This window comes from Drosophila serrata, unplaced genomic scaffold (assembly GCF_035046125.1).
Source record: "Drosophila serrata isolate PLE 108 unplaced genomic scaffold, ASM3504612v1 contig_382, whole genome shotgun sequence".
In the NCBI taxonomy this organism is placed as follows: Eukaryota; Metazoa; Arthropoda; class Insecta; order Diptera; family Drosophilidae; genus Drosophila; species Drosophila serrata.
The window spans coordinates 7964182-7981322 of NW_028257280.1; the positions used below are offsets into that span (position 1 = coordinate 7964182).

General features: G+C 37.4%; 2 protein-coding genes across 3 annotated transcripts; one reads left to right on the forward strand and one right to left on the reverse strand.

The window, feature by feature from the left end:
- Nucleotides 1–1667: 1667 nt before the first annotated feature.
- On the forward strand, nucleotides 1668–4593 carry LOC110185617 (uncharacterized). The gene is made up of 9 exons (XM_020954568.2): nucleotides 1668–1854; nucleotides 1932–2058; nucleotides 2120–2263; nucleotides 2320–2492; nucleotides 2557–2763; nucleotides 2815–3196; nucleotides 3252–3462; nucleotides 3520–3957; nucleotides 4023–4593. Exons 1-9 carry the CDS (start codon nucleotides 1819–1821, stop codon nucleotides 4489–4491), a joined length of 2187 nt encoding a protein of 728 aa, XP_020810227.1. The 5' UTR covers nucleotides 1668–1818; the 3' UTR covers nucleotides 4492–4593.
- sqd (RNA-binding protein squid) lies at nucleotides 4594–16710 on the reverse strand. 2 transcript variants are annotated; one of them, XM_020954580.2, is made up of 8 exons: nucleotides 16296–16710; nucleotides 13683–13723; nucleotides 13319–13593; nucleotides 13006–13249; nucleotides 12814–12939; nucleotides 6715–6834; nucleotides 6138–6299; nucleotides 4594–6072 (listed from the first exon to the last, which is right to left on the reverse strand). In XM_020954580.2, exons 1-7 carry the CDS (start codon nucleotides 16448–16450, stop codon nucleotides 6223–6225), a joined length of 1038 nt encoding a protein of 345 aa, XP_020810239.1. In that variant the 5' UTR covers nucleotides 16451–16710; the 3' UTR covers nucleotides 4594–6072; nucleotides 6138–6222. The 2 variants fall into 2 exon arrangements, with proteins under 2 accessions (XP_020810239.1, XP_020810248.1); XM_020954589.2 differs by lacking the exon at nucleotides 6715–6834.
- Between the last annotated feature and the right edge of the window lie 431 nt (nucleotides 16711–17141).

Genomic DNA, 17141 nt, shown 5'->3' on the forward strand with positions numbered 1-17141 from the left:
CTCCCCCACGTTCCCAGGGCCAGTTCAGGGAATTGCCTGGCTGCAGACCTCATCTAAGCAACGATAATGATTGCAATTCATTTTTATGACCCAGCAACTAACCGTTTCCGGGTATTACGATTCTCCAACCCAATTTGCCGGCGCACGCATATTACAAAATTCAATTAAAGACAGTGATTTACAGTGGATGTTAAAGTTTTAATGCCAAAACCGGATCATTTTAAATCAGCCATTTTAGTTTAAAATTTACATAAACCGGGGGTTTTGATTACACATTTTGCTATATACAATTAATACCATTACGTAGCAACGAATTTATTTTATAACTTTATTAAGGATATAAATAGTAGTTTAATTGGGAAAAGCTGTAACTACAAGTCCTTAAAAAGTACTTAAAAATAAGCTACAAAATTGTACTTTGCCAAGGTACATCCTTAGACATCCTTAAGGATTTCTAGTTCTCTCCAGATTATAATAATAATTCATTCCATTAACTAACCTTTTACATATAAATTCCTTAACCCTTTGTGAATTGTTTACCCTACATATGCAATTAACACTTGTGGCTTGTTAACCTTTGTCAAATGTAATAATATATTGCATTCACATTGCTGCAAACAATATTGGTAGATTTATCGTGACTTTACCTGCATCAAGTCTGCATATAAGTGTGTGTGGGGACATTCGTGACTCTGGGAGCGAAAAGGGCATCTAAGCAAACACTAGAAATGCCAATGTGGACCGCCCTTTAGCTTATTTTTAGTCGCGTGGCCAGAAGTGGCCCGGAGTGGCCCAGAGTGGCCAGCTTGAAGTGGGCAGGTGTACCACGGGCACCTGTCGTCGCCAATCAACCTTGACTCGAACGGGGCGTTAGAAGGTGGAAAGGGTCATGGACCCACTATGTAGTTTTGCCACTACCATAACAGTTCCACCTCCGCACAAGGTTGCCTTTTGCTGCTAATGCACTGAGGGAAATAAATGTTTACAAATTTAAAATTTAAGTAGAGTATGATTTTTTTAATCATTACCAATCTACCAAATTTCATATTGATTTGAAATTTATACAACTTTTAAAGGGTTTTAAAAAATCCTAGTAAGTATTCCAGCATCCCTGCTTTACTTACTTTACTGAAATAAATAATTAAAATTGTAAAACATTAATTTTTCTCAGTGAACTGTTACTATTGGATGGCTTTGGATGCGGTTTGCTTGGTTGGCTGGCCAGCGATTTTCCAATAAAGTGAAATTGCATTTGATGATGCCAGGATATGTTTTTTTCCAATCACTCTGATATTTTTCACCCCTACCCCGCCCCCCTAACCGTACCATCCCCTCTTTTTTTTGTTTTCCCACGGTGTTTTCCTTTTGCTCTATTCATTTATAGAAAATTGAAAAAGAGTGTTGGTGGCATTGCGACAAACTGGTCGACGAATGAGCGCGTGATTGGAGGCGATTTGTAGAAAGGTGAGCATAGGTCCTGGCTAGCGGTTCCTGCCTGCTCCAGCTCCTCCACCTTCTGCCAGCGAAGGAAGTGATTAGTGTACAGGACCCTACACGGCTTCCTTGCGTGAGTCCGGATCGGATCCCGGGAGCAGGAACAAAGCAAACACGACGCTGCCGAGAAATCCAATTTGTAATGGGGGAGCTGAGTTGGCTGAGTTGCCTTTGATTTCATTGTTTTACCGGGTTACCTACCAACCTACACGCACACACACAGAGACACTTGTAGGGCATATTTTTTTCGTAAGGACTTACACAGCATTTACTGCTGCTCAAGAAAAATCACTGAAAAAAGTTAACAATTTTGTCACAGCCAAGATGCATTCGACCAAGATTAAGGAGGGCGATGACAGGGTGAGTTCGAATTGGTTGCAAATCAAATGTCGGACGGTCATTAAACGTGGTCAAGCTAATTTGAATGCCTTGTTTAGGAGGAGATGGAGCTTAACCAAATCTGGCGAGGATGTCGTAAAATTCAGGGTGCCATTTTTCGTTATAACTTGGACATCTGTGCCGATATAAAGCAACATGATCCATGCTGCACTGGGTTTGTGTCCGGTGAGCACAGGCACATTTCCCTTTTTTATGACCCTTTTATGACCCTTCCAAACTTCTTCAGAACCCATTTTCACGGCCGTGCTGGGAAAGTATCGCAAGGTGGCCGGCATGTCAGAGACTGAGCTCCGCGATGTCACCGATTACTTTCAGATTCGAGATGGACGAGTGGCATATCGTCAGTTTTGCAAGGTGGTCTGTAGCGAAAGTGAGTTATTATAAACGAAACTTGCATCATCTTGGCTAAAATATATTTTATTTTAGCATTACATAAGCCGGCCAAAACGGATCTGGCCACTGGGCTGGAGTGGAATGATCCCTGGCATGTGAATGTTATTCCACATCCGGAGGATCGAAGGCGTCTTTGCCTGATCCTGATGAAGATCGCCCAGGCAACGCATATACCTTTAATGCCTTATTTTCAAGACTACGAACTGGTGAGTACAAGGTTCGATTTTTAGAAGGTAATGATGCTAATTTATATTCCTTAAATCCTTGTAGATTGCCCAAAATGTGGGTGTAGTCACTGTGGCTCACTTCTCCCGGGTGCTGCACTTTATGAAGATACCCCTGTCCGAGCAGGATTTCCTGTTGCTCCTGAGGCGTTACATGAAGGATGGTTACTTGGTCAACTATGTGGCCTTTCTCAAGCACATTGACAACATCATGGCTTATCTGGGTGATAATCATCTTCTGGATAATTCACATGTAAGTAGAATTACAAGAGGAAATCAATTATTAATCAATTTTTTTGAACAGGACATTATTAAGGACTTCCCGGGACGTTTAGTGGATTTGGAACTATCGCAGCTACCGCCAATTAATGGCTGTCAGCTTGTGCAACCGATCTTCCCCGATGCCTGCAATCATCCCAAAAAGAATCGCAACCAATGTGATATAGTTTTCTGCATCCAAAACTATGTCTACAAGAACCAAGTGCGCACCTGCGAGTTCCTGGCGAGTTTCGATACCCTGAACTTGGGCAGCATCACCAAGAATCAGTTCGAGCGAGGACTGTCCAATATGGGTGTGGGCAAGTACCTAAGTCAACGGGAATTGGGTATCCTTCTAGACCGCTACATAGATCCTGTGGATATCAATCGAGTGCGCTGGCGCAACTTTGTGGATGAAATTGATACAGGTAGAGTGTGCAGTCAATACTTAGTTTAATTTATATTAATATCTTTCCATTCCAGTGTTCACCATCAAGAATCTGGATAAAATGCCGCAGTGCGTCGTGGAGTCACCACTGCGTCACATCCAGGAGCTGCCAAGACCTGGTGCCGTTGACTGGCAGACAGTCCCAACGAATATCCGTGATTTGTGCGAAGATGCCATGGCCAAGATACGTATACGCATCCGCAATCGCAGGCTGTATCTGCATCCGTTCTTCCGTAGCTATGACAAGTGAGTGAAGTCCAATTTCATATCCTGACTCCTTCAAAACCTTCAATTCCCTTCCAGGCTGAACAGTGGCCATGTTCGCTGCAACATTGCCAACCAGATCTTCCGCACCAATGGCATTCTGCTGACGGATCCGGAGCTAAACGCAGTCCTAAGTCGTTATGGTAATGAGTTGGGCTTCTGTTACACCAAATTCCTGGACGATGTGGATCCCGCGGAGTATGCAATGCCCGCCATGGTCACCAAGCAGGAACTGGTGGAATGCCCGCCCTTCGCCCGCGACAATGTAGATCCCGAGGATCCCAGCGAAGAGGTCATTGTGCGTATCCTGACCAGTTGCAAGCGCCAAGCTCTTGTCAAGGGCGTGGCTGTCATAGAATTTATGACCGACTACGATCGCCATCGTGAGGGTGAAATTATTGAATCGGACTTTAAGCGAGCCCTGGACAATTCCAGTGTGATCATCACAGAGGAGGAGGCCAATATCATATGCAACATGTTAGTAATTTTAAAATTACTGTATACTTTTTCCAAAATATTAATTTATATGTGTTATCCCTTAGCTTCCGTTCCCCCCGTCGCAGTGCCTGCATCCGTTACCGCGACTTCTGCAAGGCCCTGGATGAAGTCTTCATCCAACTGGACACGAGTATGGGCGATGCGGTATTGACTGCTGTGCCACTGCTCCATCTACCCAACTTGGATTGCGTGGACTGCTTCCTGAGCTTCGATGAGCGTACCATCTGCTCTCAGGCATTGATGAAGCTGGCACGAAAGCCCGACGAGATCTCCAATCTGAGTCAGGTATTCAAGGACTTTGACCGCGAACAGTGCGGATCGATCACGCAGAACCAGTTCCTACGCGGCATCACAGTGCGGAATATGCATGAAATGCTGAGCAGCCGAGAGTTCGATGCCATCTGCAAGTGCTTCGGTGTGAAGAAGGGTTTGTGCATGGAGTTCAATTACCGCGAATTCCTCAAGATCCTGGATGTGCTGTTCGCCACAGGCCAGATGAAGCGTAACTATTAATTCGATAGTGTATAATGTATATGCCCCGCTCTCCAAATTCTCAGTTTATACCATTATCCATATAAATGTTCGATCGTTTAAATAATAAAAATACAAAATGTATATACTTGAGAGTTTCTTTAATGTAATTCGCTTTTAAAACTGTCTGATCTCTTATCGTTCAGTAAAGTTAGGTTGTATTTTCGCTTGAGAATGTTTTTTTCTTTCATTTTGTTTATTTTTTAAGGGGGGAGAAACTACACTTACACACGCATCGATCTCTTTTTGAAATGCTACCTAAACCTTCCCATTATTCAGCACACACAATCGGCATCTTTTATCTGCTTTTGTCGGACGATTTCGTATATAGATTTCTTTTTTTTTTCATATATAGCTATAGTAATGTATACATAGATTTGATTTAACAATTCGCAATCTTGCTGTGGTCTATACAATATAGTAAGGGTAAGTAGATAATGTTCTTGTGTGGCTTTAGACTTTTATTAAAATATAAATCTCTTCCCTTTCGAAGTGTGTATATAAATATAGATATATGCATTATGTATGTATGTATATATGTAGTCTATGAGCGTGAATACATACCCGAAAACAAAAACTAATCTGGCGTTTTCGCTTTCATCGGCTCAGTTATATTATTATAAATGGTGGATTTGTTTGTTTCTTGTAGGTTGTATTCTGGTTGTCGTATATAGTTTTCTTATTTTTTCTTTCAATCAAACGGGAACAATGCAACTCGATGTTCCAGCCAGTCAACGCTTGCTTTGTTTTTGTTTCTTGGTTTATAATTATTATTACATATTACAGTTAATTCATAATTAAAGTTAAACAAATACTTATACTCTATTGTATTGTATAATGTATGAAACATTTTAGCTGTATGCGTTTTTTTTTTTTTTTTGTTTGTTTGTTTGTTTGTAAGTATGCTTTCCTTTCCGTTTCCCTGTCCTGCTGACACGTTAAACAATTACCTCGCATAATGTATGGGACTACATTAGAAAAACAAATTAGTTTCGACACACAGACAACGTGAGCGGGGCATGGCATTATTTAGTTTGGTAAATGTTGTGTGCTATGTTTCCTCTGCAAGGTTGTCTTGTGGGTTTCCCAAGGGTTGAAGGGTTGTTGGTGGGCGGTTGGTTGTTTGGTTGGTTGGTTGGTTGGTTGTTTGGTTGGTTGGTTGGTTGGATGGTTGGCTGCTTGCTTGCTTTGTGTGGTTGCTTCCAGCCTGCTTAATGAGCGTGTGGCTATGAAAAATTAGCCACTTGCTGAAAAATTATATCTCTCTAGGCCTAACTATACGTATGTGTGTGTGAGTGTATATATGATGCTTTACTACTGCTACTCTTGCTGTTCCTTGTTGCTCCCTTTGCTGATGTTCATGTTGCTGTTGTTGGAATGGTGCTACACAACAAGTGTGTGTAGAGGTGTTGTAAAGGTAGCTGCTGATGATAATGTTGCTCCCAGCCAGCCAGTCTATTCAATGCAATGAGTCCCTCTTTTCCATATTTCTTTTAGTGATATATACAAGCCTGTATATATGCGGTTACTCAAATGGATGTGTGTGTTGTATTTGTAGTTATGCTGTAAATATAGAAATTATATATGATTTTAAATTGTTTAAACAAAGTAAACTCTCTTTCACTCACCATAACAAACTAAACTAGGTAAAATTCAAATAGTTTGCAGTTATCTGTAGAATGCGATATACCCATTGCCCACGTCCCCGCCCATTTAATAGGGCTGATGTCGCTGCTGGCGTCCACCGCCGCCGCCGCGTTGCTTTCCACCATTGAAGTTACCGCCGCCACCTGTTTCAAAAAGCATTCAATACAAAATAGTTAATCAATGTGTAATTTTCAATATTTATATTAAAACGCAGAGGAAGACATGCTCAACATCAGCGGGAAAGGTAGTAGGAGGGGACTATCTAAAGATTTCGGTAACTACGCCAAACTTATTCGTTTTATATTTTTGTGGGAAAATTTTGACCAACTCTAGGGTAAAGCAAAATAAACTAAACGTAAGATTCGGAAAGAGGTCAATGAAGGTAAACAACCGAAAACGATGGAACTAAACAACTGAAATCTAATTTTGCTCAACAAAAAAAAAGTAAGAAAACTAATTATTGGCGAATAGACTATATGTAACAGATACATGGATAGAGGATGAAGGCCCAACGGATTCGCTGGTAGATAGTTGCTGGGCTCTTTTTAGTGTTAATACCTTTGGGGCCGCCACCGCCGCGGGGTCCGCCGCCACCGCGACCACCGCCCATATTGCCACCGCCACCACCGCCGCCGCCGTAGCCGTTACCCTCAAAGCCGCCGCCGTATCCGTAGCCGTCTTTAGATTGCGATTGGATGGATGGCGTGGTTTTGTTTTCGTGGTTAAATCGCACAAAACGTGTCGTTGATTTGGTGGATATTTTTTTGTTTTTGTCGAATAGAAAATTGATGAGAACACAAACAAAGCTTAGCTTATAAAATGGTGTAAAAAGGACTCGAACAAAAAAGGGATGGAGTGCCATGTGTTGCCAACTAACTAAACAAATGTTTCTCTAACAATTTCAACTCTTTAAAAACTTTTGAATGTTTATAAATTAAATAATAATTAATTTGCCAAGCAAGTGGCTAAAAAAGACTTATTGTTGTGTTTTAAGACAAGAATTCTCTTTTGTTGATTGGTCATAAGTTATAAACTATTTTAAATTTAATTTTTTTTAATCATAGGTTTGATTATGAGCTCATTTTGCATGAAATTATTAATTATTGAAGACACTTATTAATGACTTTGTTAAAAGAACCTAAAATCATAGAATTGAATTCATTATTAAATCATTAATTTATCAATATACAATAATTAGAATTTAATATACAAAATATATATTAAATATCAATATAAAATAGACCATATTTATACAAGTTTCTTTGTGGTCTAACAAGAACGATATATAAGGTAAAAATATTAATATGCAATTTTGATTATTAACTTAAACATATATACTTTAAAAGTTGTATTGAGAAATTGTGGTATCTACAATTAAAATATATGAAAAGTAGTTTTATTTAAGTGATAGAAACACAACGTTTAGGACATAATCTTCACTGAATCATAGCATATCAAATTATACCTATTATACCTAATAATTTTAGTCTGTATTAAATTTACTCTTCATAATTTGTATAGTTAATAGTTGGCAACATGTGTGACTCTGTGTTGACGGTGGTTTCTAAACTTGGATCAGGGTTTCGGTTGGTTGGTTTGTTGGTTGATGGGTTTTCTACATATCATTAGGTTTGGTCAAAATTTTTGCTGCTTTACTTGGTCGACGACGACGCCGCGCCGAGGGGAGACAATTCAAATATCACATACCAAGAGATAGCTGGAAAGGAATTGGTTGGTGCTCCGGATCCGGAGCAGTTTAAGGGGGAAATGGGATGTTCGTGGTGGTGGGGTGCGGCAACTGAAATACACACAAAATTGTTGTCGGTTTTGTTTTTCGTTTTTTCTTTTATTTGCTCATTTCTCGTTTTTTGTGGATTTTTTATTTTGATTATAAGATTGATGGTTAAAATGTTTATCCGTTATTGCTGTAGCTCAAAAGTACAATAAGTTGTTGCTTAACAATTTGGTTGTTTTTGTTATTGTTGTTGTTGGTTGCTGGTACACAATAAAAATTTAAAAAACAATTTACTCTCTCTCGCTCTTTCTCTCTCCTGGAGAGGAAACAGGCGCAAGGCGGCGCTCACACATACATGCGGTTCGATTTGTTGTTGTTGTTGTCTTTTGTTATAAACAATATATAACTCTTATTGTTGTTGCTGTTGTCTCAGATTTTTGTTGTTAGTTGTCTCGACTCGACTTATTAACATGTTTCACAATGTATTGCAATGGATTATTTTCCCAATTCATTTTTCATCCGATTTCTCTCATTTTACAGCACTCTTCTTTATGCATTTATGTTTTTTAAAATTTTTACCTCATTTTCTTCCACACAACAATTTCAGCATTTCAATTTCAAATTATAGTTTTTTTATATTTAATTAAATGTGTTTTTTTTTATATTTGTTTCGTTAAATTTCGGAAAGCAATTTTTGCCAAAAAGAAAAATTTGTGAATTCATTTGCTGCTCTTGTGTGTGTGTATTTTGAATGTCTCACCTCAGCAAAAAAGTTTTGCAAATTTGCAATTTTTCTTTACTCTCTTATTAGTTTTAATTAATATTTTTTTGTTTTTTTTTTTCCTTTAATGGGGATTGCAAGGGTCTGCGGGGTGGGGTAAGGGAGGAGGAAGGACGATGCGGAGTCTGTCGCGAATATTCTTGTGTGTCAATAGAAAACGTTTTGCGAAAAACAAAAACAAATGCAAATAGTCAACAATATTTTACTTTATACTCGAGTTAATATAATTGATTATAATAATTACTCTGTTGTTTGTTTTTTTTTTATCTTTTTGTTGTTGTAGCTGTTGTTAAAAACAAGAAAACTGGTTTTGTAGCTTAAGAATTGTCTCAGAAATTGTTTTGACAATATTAATATAATTCATTATAATATTACTTTAGTGGTTTCATATCTTATCTTTTTTTTTTGTTTTTTGTTTTTGTAGAGTTTTTCAATGCATTTTACTAAAAACAAATATTAATTACGCTAAGTTACTTGTAAATATATACGTTTTAAATGTAGTAGAAAAAGGAAGATTTAAGTAAAAAATGAAAAACGTTACAGTTACAGTTAAAGTGAAAAGTTAACACTGTTGGTGCGGGTTTTGCATGGCGGAGGATTGCTCGATTTATGCTCGATTAACTCGATAACTCGAAGTTTCGATAACTTGACTGAATGATTGGTCGGTCGCTTGGTTGCTTTGCTTGGCTTGGATGTCGGTTCTACGAGCCTCGGACACACCGCTGGTTATCGGTTAACTTGGACAAGACAAACGCGCGGCCTGCGATCGTTTTATGGATATTCGCTTTTGGGTGGTTTTGTGGTGGCTGAATTATTTTGTTTTTTTTTTTCTTGTATTTTTATCGAGTTGAATTCTCATTGGGGTTTTTTCATTTAGTTTAGTTTGCTTTTTTTCGTTTTTGTGAGGCGAAACATCGGAAAATTCGGTATTACAATCATATAATCGTATATAAATATGTTCAAAAATCATAATTACGAAAGTAACATTACATACTTAAGTGGGAAAGCGTGAGGAAATTAAAGCCAAAACACCAGCTCAGTTAATTATAAAATATCTTCTTAATTTTCTTTTTTATTTATCAAATGATGCTAGTTGGTGTTTGAGCTTCTGTTCCCCTCGCTTTTCCAGTGTTGGTTAGTTTTAGAATTTTTAAGTTGATAGAGTAACGGAAATGAAAATTATAAAGAAATTAAGAATATATAATATATATTGTGTTAAGGTTTTAATATAAAGTGGGGGCTGGGGCACAAAATTATTGCTATATATAATTGGTATGGTAAGTATATGTAAGAGGTATACAACAATTTTGGTTTTATATATCTCAAAAAAATTGTTTACACATTTAAACATCATATAATAATTGGTATAATTAATTTAAAAAATATATAGCATAAAATGTATAAAAACTTTTCTATCTTGCACAATGTTTAAAGGGATCAATGTCATTATAATTTCTTATTTCGTTTACACTTTTTTTTTAGTTTTGTTTTGTATACAGACAACTTGCTAAAAACATTGAGAAACATGCAGTATTATTTTGTAAAAAATTAATATATAAAAAAATGTGTATAATTGTACAAATGTATATATAATTGGTATACAGTCAAATTGTCGACGCACATTGACAACATTTGAAATGATTTTGGTTTAGCAAAAAGATAAATTTCAGTTTTTAAACTCTTTCTGCTCGATTTCAAATTCAAATATATGTACGAGTTATACAAGGCATATTATATTATACATTTGCAAATAGCAGCAATGCTAGTGTATGTGTGATTTGCTTGTTGGTGTTGATTGACTTAACATTTAAAAACCATAAGGTGAAAAAAATTATATAAGTATGTGTATATATGCTTGAATTAAAATTACTAAAATTGACGAAGTGTGTTTTTTTGTTTAGCTTTTGATTGTTGGAAAAGTTTCATTTTTTTGTTGCTACAATTAAGATGTTGTTCTTGATGTTGCTTGCTACTGGTAGTTGTTACTATTTGCTGTCGTTGTTGCTCAGTAAGTTAAGTTTGTTGTTGTTTTCTTTAACCTGGGAATCAACGTATGAACGTGTAGAATGCCGCAATGCGCTTGCGGTGCAACTAAAACAAGTCTCGAAATGGATTGTTTCCTTGACATTACGTTACTTTAAAGGTCTCTCACGCAAAATATTTTGTTTCGTTTCGTTAGTTTGTTTGTTTGTCAAGAAAGTGCAGCAGAAATGCAAATAAAGCAAATAAAAGAATGATCTCACGAATTGGGCCGGGGGTGCTGCAGCCGGAATATATTCCGGTTATTTGCTGCAATGACTGACTACGAGGACTCTTGGGCCCCGGCCCGTAGATCTTAAGAGCTTGTGGTGGTTGTTGTACTCTTTTCGTTTTGTTTGTAGTTGTTTTTTACAAGGATTTGCCTTAAAATAATACTATCAAAAATAGTACCATAGTTAAATGTTACGTTTTTTTTTTTTTAATGTATAAATATATAACATTTGTATATATTTGATATAAATATATATGGTAGGTATATTGACGTATGGTGCATACGAAAACATATGCATTGCAAGAACGTGAATATTATCCCGTTGCCGGAATAATAATATATTTCTAAAAATATATTTATATGCTATATATAAGGTATATATATATTTAAATAGACATTGAATCAAAAGCTTTGATTACGCGTTTCGTTTCGTTTTGTTTTGTTTTTTTGTTTGTTTGTTGTCGTTTCTGTTCTGGGTTGTTGTTTAGTGTTTTGTTTAACAAAACAAAAGGAGAAACTATTTAAATAACTATTTTAAAGGAGTGGGTGTGTGGGGGTTCGGGTGCTGGGGTGTGTGTGTGTGTTGGAGGGGGTAGGTGGTGGTGGTTTGTGTGTGTGTGTTTCAACAGATTTTGGTTTCAGTTGGTTCAAACAATAACAGTTAGTTAACAATTAAAAAAAGGCACAAGTTGCAATTGCGCAAAAGGCCAAAAACGCTGGCATTTCACACAGTTTCACATAATTGGCACATGCTCCTCGTGTGTTTGTTTGTTTTTTGTCTGTTGTTATGTCTTGTTTTGTTTTATTTGTTGTTGTTTTGTTTGTTGTTGTTTTTGTTTGTTTGTTTGTTTGCTGCCCTTTGCGTTTGAGGTATTTGTCATCTTTGGAAAGTCTGTTGAAGGCGACCTCGCGACAACATCGCTGCTGTAGTGATTCTAGTTGTTGTTTGTTGGTCTGGTCTGGTGGTCTAGTGGTCGCATATATATCCAGAATAGATCGGCGTATATATGCCTCAACTTGAACGTCACGTCTACTTTTCTCCTCTCATCTCTCACTCTTTAAACAACACAATCTTTTATACACACGCTTCGTCAGTTTTATGTTTAAATGCTACTCGAACTAATAATTGGTAATTAAATGTGTTTGTTTAAATGAATTTTCGTTTAAAAAGTACGCTTTAAAATTTTAAACATCAAGTATATAGCTTTAAAATTATACGTAGTTATAATATATATAGATATAGATATAAATGTGTATATAAAAATTACCAAATTTGCTTGCTTGTTTTTATATATATTAAATGAAGAAAATTGTCTGTCAACATACACATTTTTGTTCAATATAAAATGAATGTTTAAAATTTATATATATATGTTAGCACTTTCTTTTTTCTTTTTTTTTCTACAATATTTAAAAGTTTTCTTGTTTTTAGCGACGTTGCTTTTGTAATTGTTGTTGTTGATGTTGTTGTTCTTTGATATCTGCATGAGATATACACATGTGGATATAAGCATACATTATACATAAAATGTACACGTATATACACCTGGATATATAGCATTTAGTCATATCGAAATGCAGCAAACAACGTGTTATATCTTTTTGTTTTTGTTTTTCTCTCAGTTTTGTTTGAATGGGGAAACACAACAACATGGAAATCAGATCAGGTCTATGGCAAAAGTTTAATAATATGGTGTTTAGCAGGTGTTGTTGTTGCTTTGTTTGTTTTCTTTTGCTGGCCGACTTTTTTGTTTGTTTCTATTTTTTGCGGCTAGACTACTTAGAACTGCTGATAGTTGTTGCTATTGTTCTTGTTTGGATGGTAATTACTCGACGTGTTGTTATTGTAATAATTGTTTTGAGCATTATTATGTGGTTTGTTGTATTTACCATAACCGTAGTCATATCCATTATAGTAGCCGCCGGTATAGTAGTCGCCATAGCCGCCAGCGCCGTATCCACCGTAGCCGCCATAGCCCGAGTAGGATCCCTGGCCATCCCACTGGTTGTTGTAGCCTGTTGTAAGGACGACATATGAGTTAGATTTTGGTTTTTGGGTTAAAACTTTTTTCCAATACTAACCGCCACGTCCTCCGTAGCCACCACGACCGCCACGCATACCACCGCGTGGTCCGCCACGCATACCACCCATCATCTGGTTCTCCGGCTTGGGCGTTGCCCGCTTAACATCGACCTCCTTGCCGGCAATCTTCTGCTTGGGCGTCTTCAGCAGGTCTGTGACCACCTGCTCCGAGTCGAAGGTGATGAAGCAGAAACCCTTACGCTGCGACTTTTGCTTGTCGAATGGCATTTCAACCTCGACAATCTTTAAATGATCAAAATAACATATTTAATAAATAAAACATTTCATATTCTATTTTTAAGGGATACTAACGTTTCCAAACTGTCCAAAGTAGGTCTTAATTTCATCATCGGAGATCTCTGTGGTCAAACCGCCGACAAAGATCTTGCCATGACGTGCCTTGGCCTTCTTGGGATCAACCTTCTTGCTGTTGATAATGTGCTCATCGGCGGCACTGACCTTGTCGATGGCCTCAGTGTTTGTGAACACAATGAAGGCGAATCCTCGCGAGCGTCCGGTCTGAGGGTCTGTCTTGACATTGATGCTCTCAATCTCACCGTACTTGCCAAAGTGATCACGGAGTTCCTCTGCAAAACAAAGCCATAATAGTGTGAGTATAATTCAAGGAGTAATTATTTGGAAATACTGTATATAAATATTTATAAATTATACTTACTCTCAGTGGTTTCCCAGCTGAGGCCGCCCACAAACAGTTTTCTGCGAAAGGTCAAAGATTAATTGGTTAGTTTTCAAGTGTAAATAGATAATTTCAAAAACTACAAAGGGGGAACTTGGGGTAAATTGGGAGTCGGATACGAAAATAGGTTGTGTTTAATGCGCGTAGCAAATAGAATACTTTCTGGATTTACTTTAAATTTCTCTTCTCTTACTGTTTTTCGTATTGGCTGCAAAAGAATTGATGACAGAGCAAGAAATACAAAACGAATAAAAAAAACTCACCAAATTTGAAGTGAAAAATTGCTTTAGTTACTGTATTGCAATCAAAGATTTGTTCGGATAGTGTCAAAAAACTTGCAAACTCGGAAATGAGCGAAAGAGTTCGAGGAGCGAGCGAGCGATCGATCGAGAGACACAAAACGAGCGAAAGATATAGATATATAGTATTATAAACATATGCAAAGAGTGAATTATTTAGTTTTTCGGTTTTTTTGGGTATACTTATTATCTTTAATTTTTGTTTGTACAATTAACAATTAGTCTTTATTCGATAGGATGAGAAAAATGCAACGTTTTTTTATGCTTTATTGTAGTTGGTTTCACTTGCTTCATTTGGCATCTTATTTTTTCATTTTCTGTCCTTTATTTGTATAAAAAGAGTTTTAAAAAAATATTGATAATCACTTAGTTTACTTTGATGTACGTTAATCTCATTGATTTTGGGTTTTGAAAGCGATATTTCTGCGTTCTCTGCGGATTCCCGGGCAATTTTGGAACAGTGACGTCACACGGCGGCGGAATTACGATTGCAATTTTGTTTGTGCACTCATTACGTTACATTCGTTCTTTGTGTTTCTTTCATCGGATGATATATTCTGAGATTTGATCAAAAACAAAGGAAAAAACTGCGAGTCTCCTTCACTCGGTCTCTCTCTGTCTCCGATTACTTGATACGTTTCATATATATATATATAATATATATAATTAGTTTTTGGTTGGTAATTTACAAGTTATACGTTAAGATAATACAATACAATATATACTCGTATACAGTTTACATGGATCCAATTTAAAATCGAGATAATTTGTTGGTAATTTTGTGTGTCGATAGTTCTATATATTGGCTGACTGACTGATTGATTGTTTTAGTTTTGGTTAGATAAATACCATCAGCATCAGTATCTCGGTGGAGCGGAGAGTTTTGGAGACTGGAGATTGGAGTGGCTGAGTGATCCTCCATGTCCAAATCCCGGATCCGTTTAGCCGGCGACGGGAATCCGAAACCGATTCCAAATCCGAATCTGCATTCCAATCCCATTCCGACTTGAGAATAGCTATACTCAAGACCTGCCGGAGAGGAACAAGGTTAGTTCGCTCACAACACAACAGGATAAGCTATGATTTTGGATTTAATTTGATTCTCTCGTTTCCATCCTTCACTTTGGGGGCTCCGCCGTTGGTTCCGTATTATCGTTTTTATGTACAGCTCTCGTGTGACTTAAGATTAAACTTAGACATTAAATGATCAATAGGATGGGCAAATGATGTGTATGCTAAACGCCTAAAAACAAAACGAGGAGGTAAACAAAAAGCAAGACAAAAGAACAACACTTTCCAAACGAAGACTCATCATTCCTTTTTATTTTCTATTTATCGCAATTTGGAAACTTCGTAGAGCTGGGCAAAATACTCAACTTTAAAATATCTTATAGTATTGTTTAAATTAGGCTCCACTGTGCTAAATTCGATTGTTACTTTACTTTGCTTTTGTAAAATCAAAAGTAATGTTTATAAACAATACTAATACTTATAACCCTGAACATTAATATATTTATTTTACGTTTATGTTTTTCCCAGCTCTAATATTTCTCTTTTTGGCGCCTCGACAACTCTAATACGATGCCGGCCGTCACTTTGTGTGGAAAAGAGACGGCTAGAGGGAGAGAAGCCGGCACGCAAAGAGAATAAGTGAAAACTGCAAAATACACACATACACAACGAATCGTATGCGTCCGCCATTTTGGATACAGAACTGGAAGGCCAGAAAATAACAACGAATAGCCAAACCAAAGAGTAATGCGAATAAAAAGAATACTCCGGCAAATACAAACATAACTTTTTTCTTTATCGTTTTTTTTGCACAAGTGAAAGGCAATGTTTGTGTGTGTGTGTGTGGGGCAACGTGGGGAGCGAACATAACCTCACAAATGGGGCAAAATGTGCTTCCAAATTAACAAGCAATAGCAAGTCTCTGGTTTTTCCGCGGGGAACGGGTAACGGTGGAAATTTTCCATTGCACACGCGGAAACTGGTGAATTCTTCCGAAGATTCTATTAATATTCCGCCTGCAGCGGCTGAAGTACAGTCGCACCGACACACACACCAGCTAGCCAGCGGGAGAGAGATAGCACACAAAGGGGGTCAGACTCTCCGACTTCCCCCGCGAGCACCCGTAAAACCCATTAAACACCAGCGACCAACGACGTTAGCTTCGCATTTACGTAACAGAGAAGGCAATATATAGAGAAAAAAAAAAAAACGCAGGGGCACATGATCACCGACTGCCCGCCGCAAAAAGCAAATTTTCTGGCGATAGCGCGACACCACTTACCTGTCGTCATCACGCTGCCCAGATTGGTGGTCGGAGCTGCCATTAGTGGAGCCGGCGGCGGCTCCGTCTCCATTTTCCGAGCTCGGGCCGTCGGCGGTCACGTCCTTGGTGAAGTCCTCGCCGTTCATCTCGGTATCCTGCTGTTTTTCGGCCATTATGCTGTGTGAACTTCGACTTTATTTGTGCAAGTTTGGAGCTAGCAGATTGCTTTTTTCGTACACTATTAAGAGCCGAAGCCAACTTTTTCACACTTCTTAGAGTAGTGACAGCTAGAGCTGGGTATAACAACGATGTAACATCGATACATATGAGTAATACCGATATATCGATACCTAGGTATCGTTAGCTGTACTATATTTGATTATATTTACTTTTGCAGGGTATTATAATTTTAGTCAGAAGATTGCAATGGAATAAAGGAATCATCTCCGACCATATACAGTGTATATATTCATGATCAGCATCAAAAGTCATCTTTCCGTTTCTACGCAAAGTAGTCTCTCAGTTTAAAAGCTATCTTAATAACATTTTGCAGTTAGTCTTTTATACATATTCACATATAAATAAGTCGCAACGAGCGAAATCGGACGACTGTATCATATAGCTGCCATAGGAAGAATCGGAAACTTTTTAGAAATAGAACGAATAAATTCTTCAGTTTTCAACAGATTTTCATATAATTTTAGATATAGCCAATTTGTGGTATTCTAGTATTTCCTTTGTAATTTGATCAAAATCGGACTTCTATATCTTATAACTCTCATATGAACGATCGCTAAATTAATAATATAAAAATTATAACTTGAACTTAAATTTTTTGAAAATATGATGAATATATCAAATAGC

Coding starts and splice junctions, on each gene's coding strand:
- sqd (XM_020954580.2), bottom strand. CDS start 16,450: ATGGCCGAAAAACAGCAGGATACCGAGATGAACGGCGAGGACTTCACC. Junction 13,724..16,295: donor GGGCAGCGTGATGACGACAG/GTAAGTGGTGTC, acceptor GACCTTTCGCAG/AAAACTGTTTGTGGGCGGCC. Junction 13,250..13,318: donor ACTTTGGACAGTTTGGAAAC/GTTAGTATCCCT, acceptor GATCATTTAAAG/ATTGTCGAGGTTGAAATGCC.
- LOC110185617 (XM_020954568.2), top strand. CDS start 1,819: ATGCATTCGACCAAGATTAAGGAGGGCGATGACAGG. Junction 2,493..2,556: donor ATTTTCAAGACTACGAACTG/GTGAGTACAAGG, acceptor AAATCCTTGTAG/ATTGCCCAAAATGTGGGTGT. Junction 2,764..2,814: donor ATCTTCTGGATAATTCACAT/GTAAGTAGAATT, acceptor TTTTTTGAACAG/GACATTATTAAGGACTTCCC.